The 6,296-nt window shown below is 28.9% G+C and overlaps 1 protein-coding gene across 1 annotated transcript in view; it reads left to right on the forward strand.

The window, feature by feature from the left end:
- Nucleotides 1-6,296, forward strand: part of LOC106457882 — a 137,376-nt gene that overhangs the window by 128,498 nt on the left and 2,582 nt on the right. Inside the window, exons 61-66 of the mRNA XM_022383950.1 lie at nucleotides 123-253; nucleotides 878-996; nucleotides 1,460-1,663; nucleotides 2,753-2,963; nucleotides 3,497-3,631; nucleotides 3,890-4,029. Coding sequence (XP_022239658.1) covers nucleotides 123-253; nucleotides 878-996; nucleotides 1,460-1,663; nucleotides 2,753-2,963; nucleotides 3,497-3,631; nucleotides 3,890-4,029 — 940 coding nt within the window. The remainder of the gene's footprint in view (nucleotides 1-122; nucleotides 254-877; nucleotides 997-1,459; nucleotides 1,664-2,752; nucleotides 2,964-3,496; nucleotides 3,632-3,889; nucleotides 4,030-6,296) is intronic.

Below are 6,296 nucleotides of genomic sequence, written 5' to 3' on the forward strand. Positions count from 1 at the left end.
GTAATTAAAAAAAAAAATTAGTTAATAATTATAATAATAACAATAGAGACATTAAAGTACTGAATTATAAATCTATTGTTGAAAAGAAAATTAAATTCACCAGGTAATTTGTTTTTTCTTAGCCTTACACTTTTGGTGAATGATCTTCAACCTATTTTAGAAGGCAGCCCAATTTTGGATGATCTTAGGGCTATAATAGAGGGTCTTCAAGGTCTGAAGTCCTTACAGCAACAAAACCTATTTGGATTCCATTGTAAGAGACCATTTTCTTTTTAATTTGGTGGTGTGTTTCTGGCTCTTTTGGACGATTTAGTAGTTACTTCCAATGTTAATTGTTGCTCTTATTATTCATTTGAGTTTTTTGTAACTTCTATAATTTTTTAAAACAGATTAGATTTATATGATGATTCTGGTACATGTTGTACTATTTTAAATACACATTTTATTGTAGGTCATACAGTACATTTAATGAAAAAAGAACTGAAAGATTGAACTTTTTTTTTTGAACATTATAATAAATTTACTTTTATTCCAGTTTGTTGTCTCAGTATTTTTCTACTTGTTTGATGTTGTGGTTTGATATTGAAATTGTTACTTCTTTTCTAACATTAAGCATCCTGTCTTCTGTTTTAATAGTTTAATTTCATCTTATTATCTTTCAAAATAGACTTTCATGTGTCAACTGTGTCTGGTGGTGATTTTGAAATTAGACACACTCTTTGATAATAAAATTTCAGTTTTAACATAATGATTATTTTTGTGGTTGAAGAACAATTTTTTTTTTCTACATTATATACAAAGCTGAATAATTCCAAAATTAATGTGGTGCTTATGTGGTTTCAGAGCTTATTAACATTAGATTTTTTTTCATTGTTAGATAAAATTTCAAAACTATTCAAAAACCCAGATAACGTGAAAGAATTTTTGACATCAAATTTGGGGATTAATAACAAACTTAGTAGTGAGCTGATGAATGGAACACTGGATCTGAGTTTGGTAAGTTTTTGTAGCTACTTTTCCCTGTTACTGCTTTTTCAAGACCATATGTTTAGTGGAAATTTGTTTTTCTTTTTACTCAATATATTTACATTTGTACCTAGATTTAAGATCTTTATAATTATATATAAATATAAATTATATATATATTGACAAATATCTGTATACAGATAAAATATTTATATTCTGCAAGAATGATAATTATCAGTTGGGAGAGTATGGATTTTGGTTGTAACATGAGATTATCCACATATTGGAGGTTTAAAAATGTATTGATCATAACTTTTGTATAAGACACTTATAAGCTTGATTTTTTTTCTTATTAAATTTCTTTATTTCTAATTATTAACATTAAAAAAATGGCTTTCAAAAATAAACTTTATCAAATATCTTTTTATAATTCTTATGTGAAATAAATACTTTTTCAGTTGATCATTGTTATAAATATTATTTTTCTTTCCAGATACTGTCTTCAAAAAATTCAGATCTATCAATTTTTGATGTTTTATGTGATCCAAACAAGTTAGGGAAGGTATTAACAGTTCAAGATACAAGTGTGACATTAGAGGCTATCTCTACCTCTTTATGCAGAGTGTCTGCTGATAAAGCACTTAAGGCTAGTTCTACTCTTGTACGGGAGCTGGCATTAATGAAGCTGGTGAAAAATGTATGTTGACTGTAAAACATTTTATCTTAAGTTGATGAAAACCAGAAATTGTTAATTAAAAAAGAAATTAGCTAGAAAGCTAAGTGAGCATATATGTGTGTTAATTTTAATCTCTTAAATCTATTTTTTCTATTGATTCTTGAAGTTGTAATCCATAAAAATAAAAACTTGTCAGAGGAAAATTTGGATTGGCAACCAGGGGTGCCACAAATTAGAAGACTTATGATGCCTAATTATTGTCAAAGTCATGTAGATTATCATTTATGAATTTTATATTTTTAATGCTACAACTTGCTAAAATGTGTAAGAGACTGATAATTGTACTTTTAACTTAAGTTTATTTCATAATTGGATTCTTACTTTAATGTGGTACAAAAAATGTAAGATTAGTTAAATATTTTTTGTAATTAACAAAGCATTTTAAGATTTAAGCATATTATAACTATTTTTGTGTATAAGAATGACAAGTTTTTAAGCTGTATTATTAAAGGCAAAGGTATTCAAACTCTTATTAGGCTTCTTTTTAGTTAATTTATATGGTGTAATGTCTGTCTGTGAGATGTTTTTATTCAGGTTTCTTTTAGAAAGATTGATCACAAAATCTTTCTATTATTTATATATATCTAAAACTGAATGAGTTTGAATTGCACCTTAACATTTCATTGTGATATCTGAGCTTTCTACTCTTTATTAATTGTAGTTATAAAAGATAGAAAGATTCAGGTTTTGTATTTCATCATATTTGCCGGATAAGGTATTTCATGCAGTACACATTAATAAAGTTAGTATTCTTTATCCTAATAACTTGAATGCAACAACAGCTGTAAAGAAATATATACAAATAAAACTTTTTTTTTTAATAACTTAGCTTAGTAGTATACAGGATGCTAGTAAAATTCTCTCTTATTTTTACCTAAAAGCTGCTAAGCTCAGACATTTGCTATGTTAATTTTTTTTAATAGGTTAAACAAAAATTCAATTTTCAGAGTATTTGTAGCCGATATTTAATAATATCTTTCCTTGCTTGAACAAAATTGCATGTGTTACCTGATCATTGAGCATATCCAATGTCTTATATATTGTTTTCAGTTTGGAGACTTGGGGATAAATGGAATTTTAGCCAAAGCAGGAGTCACACTGGAAGAAGCTAATGTTGCTATGTCGACTTTAAACCAAGCACCTAAGTTAATGCCGCAGATTACTGGACATCTTGCTCGGCTAACATCTGTGATTGATGAACAAGTGAACAAAAACTTAATGAAGTTGAACATTAGTAAAGAAGGTGTGAAATTGCTGGGAAGTAAGTGTGTAGATAATATCTTTTTTATAGATTTATTAACATAAAAGCAAAATTTCTTTGAAAGGAAATATTTTTTTATGAGGGCAGACATCCTATTATAAGTTACTTTTTGTAAACCTGACAGTAGGTGTCTTTCCTTTTTTTAAGGTGTTGGTTAATGTTTAGTAAATGTACTGAAACATCTTAAAGAATATAATAAAAAATTGTTTTAAGTAAATATCCGTGTAAACTGCATACACTTTAATATTAAAGAGTATTTCTCCTGTGTTGCTCAATAAGTTTTGCTTAAAAACTAATTCTAAATCATTAAATTTCAAATTTCATATATCTAGCATGCAAATGCTAACAAACTAATTGAACTCCATTTAAAAATGGAGTGTTAAAATAAAGAGATAGGATTTGTCTGCAAGTGTATATTCAAAAATGTATGCTTTGTGCGTAATGCCTGATTTTTTTTTTGTGCTATCTTTCTATTTGTTCTGTTGTGTTTAGCCACATGTTATATTTCTCAACATAAGATTTTTTTTGTTTAGCTCCAGAGATGTTGAATACTGCTGGTGAGATCCTGTGTGGCAACCCTCTCCGTACCCTGCAGGATGAGTTTCATTTGCTTCATGTAGCAAAGAGAGAACCACAGCTCAGTGTTCATGAAGTTGAAGAACTACCAAGTAAGCAGGTTTTTTGCTAATTTTTCAACATATTAACAAAAAAGTTTGTTATGAAGAAAAATACTAAAATGATAAAATAAATAATGTCAGAAATACATGAGAGTATATTTCTATATTTTATTTTCTTGGCTACAATTATGTGTATTAGCTCAGTTGGATAAGTTATCACATATTCAAATAAATGTTTGACACTTAAAAATTTATTTCAAGGAAAATCAGTCCACACCTGTTATAATTGATTCTTTTTCCCACTAACAGGTCAATTTTGTAAAGAAGGTTATGAACAGGTCATGAGAATGACAGGAGGTCCAATTGTATGGGGTTTCCTTAAGCCTATCCTTAGAGGAAAAATCTTGTATGCCCCAAAAAATGCTCAGACATACGCTATTATGAAAAAGGTGAGATAATTTTGGTTTAATGTTTGTTTGTTTTTCTGTTACACATATTTGATTCTTAGTTAACAGTAACCTAGAATACCTAAGAAATTATATGTGAAAGTTTTATCATTTATCAATCTAACTAAAATTATAGGATAATTATAAGTACTGTTCACGTAACGTGTAAACATACTAACAAGTCATTATTTTGATACTCCTTAAGAAATATTCAAAATTTAAGAACTGAGCAACCCACTTAAAAATAAGCTTTTATATCAATATAACAACAAAAACGTAACAACAATGTAAACTACTGGTACATACACCATATTTGGGTAAGGTAGTTCATACATTAAGTATTTTGAGAAATAACATAGTTATGTCTGGAATTCCAACTTTTTCACATTGCTCTTATAGTAAGTATACCAAACCAATGTTATAAATGAGGTATTTGTTTAAGAAGATATTCAGTAACAACAGATTCCAACATATTACTAAAAACAGAAGTTAATATAGAACAACCCTGAAATTCTACTCGGCCCTTCCCTTTTTATGTGTGAGAACTAGCAAATTTACAGTTTTCACAATTTTTCATACTGTTCAGAAGTTTTCTTGTAAAGTAACCATTAAAGTATTATTTGTCAACCCATTTCAAAGTTAAAATAACACTCAATCAAAACACCTTGCTCATTTGAGAATAAAATGACTGCACTCAGGAAATTTAGAAACTTTCTGAAATCATGATAAATAAATATGCACATCATTGCCTTTCAGCTAATGTTGTCCAATAGCAACAGCACATAAAAATAATATAAATTAGGTGTGCCTTCATATGGTAAAAAGTGTAATTATATATTGTTACTGACCAGTAAAGTGTGCAGTAGTTACTTTTCTGAGACTTGGTTATAGGTTAGCTAACAGTGTTATTTTCTAACTATTTTTCCTCATAATATAAACATGTTTTTATTTCATTGGAAATTTTTCAATACAAAACACAAAACCTAATGTAAAGACTAATTTGTTGGCTACCTGCACATTCACAGCAATGGCTACATCTGCCTCCCTTAACAAGATATGTTTTGTGGTTGTGATTTTTGTTTTTAATGGACAGCAGGAAGGCATAGTAGAACATAATACATTCCATTGATCTCTCTAACAAGGTACGTATATTTATACCACCAATTACTTTAATATAAATAATGTCACAAAACTCTATCTTCCCTAATAAAACACTTCTACCCTCAAGTATCTCAAATTTTACGTTCATGGCTGTAAAGTCACGTACGTTAGCAAAGCGAAATTGCACTTAAAAACTAGAGTCTGTGAACATTTAGGAGTATCTAACAGAACCAACCACCCACTACTTAAACCCAGCCACTCATCCATTCGTTCACATTCTAAAACCACGGGTCACAATATTTCATTTAACAATTTCTCTAAAATTTTCAAAGGCATTGTATTACATGATAATTCAAAGATATATCAAATCTGTACAAAAATGAGATATGATGTAACTGTATTGGACAGCTATGGGCATAATCGTTTGGGTTTGACTCTGCACGAGTTACAAATAAATTTGTTTAATGCCAGGTTATATTGTCATGGATAAAACAAACAAGCCATCAACCCGAGGAGGTTTATGTGTGGAATAAAGATATTCACTCAGAGACTGTTTAATATAAACACAAAATAATTCTAGTACAGCATATTCATATACATGTCTACATCAAAGTTCCCAAAATTATCTGGAAATGGTTCGATGTCAAAATTATTAAACTCTTCATTATGAATGCCAATATGTTCATAAGTTAGAATTTCTGTTATATTCATTAACTTTGAAACTACAGTGAACACGGTATCAACGAAGTTAACCCAAGATATTCTTTCAAACATAATTTCACTTATACAATTGCAATAATAATTCTCCAAATATATTTATTGATAATTCCTTCTATCAGCTTAGTTAAATCTGCAGCAGAGTTAATGTTCAGTACTTTTCTTTCCTCTGACATTATATTAGGTCATCAAGAAATTGATGTAGCTTTTTTTTACATGAAAAAACCCAAACACCTTATTTATCAAAACATTAAATGTATTGATGATGCTTGTCCATCTTACATTCAGGTTGTTAATGCCCTGATTAAAGAAATCACTTGGCTTTGAAGTAAAAAACATGATGATGTCCTCTTTAATACCTTCATATTTGCATAGGTTTTCCCATTAAGATGGTGTTGCAGCAAATGAAAAAGGTCGTTATCTGCTGGTGACATATCTGGAGAATATGGTGG

The sequence above is a fragment of the Limulus polyphemus genome, unplaced genomic scaffold (assembly GCF_000517525.1).
Source record: "Limulus polyphemus unplaced genomic scaffold, Limulus_polyphemus-2.1.2 Scaffold386, whole genome shotgun sequence".
Classification (NCBI taxonomy): domain Eukaryota; kingdom Metazoa; phylum Arthropoda; class Merostomata; order Xiphosura; family Limulidae; genus Limulus; species Limulus polyphemus.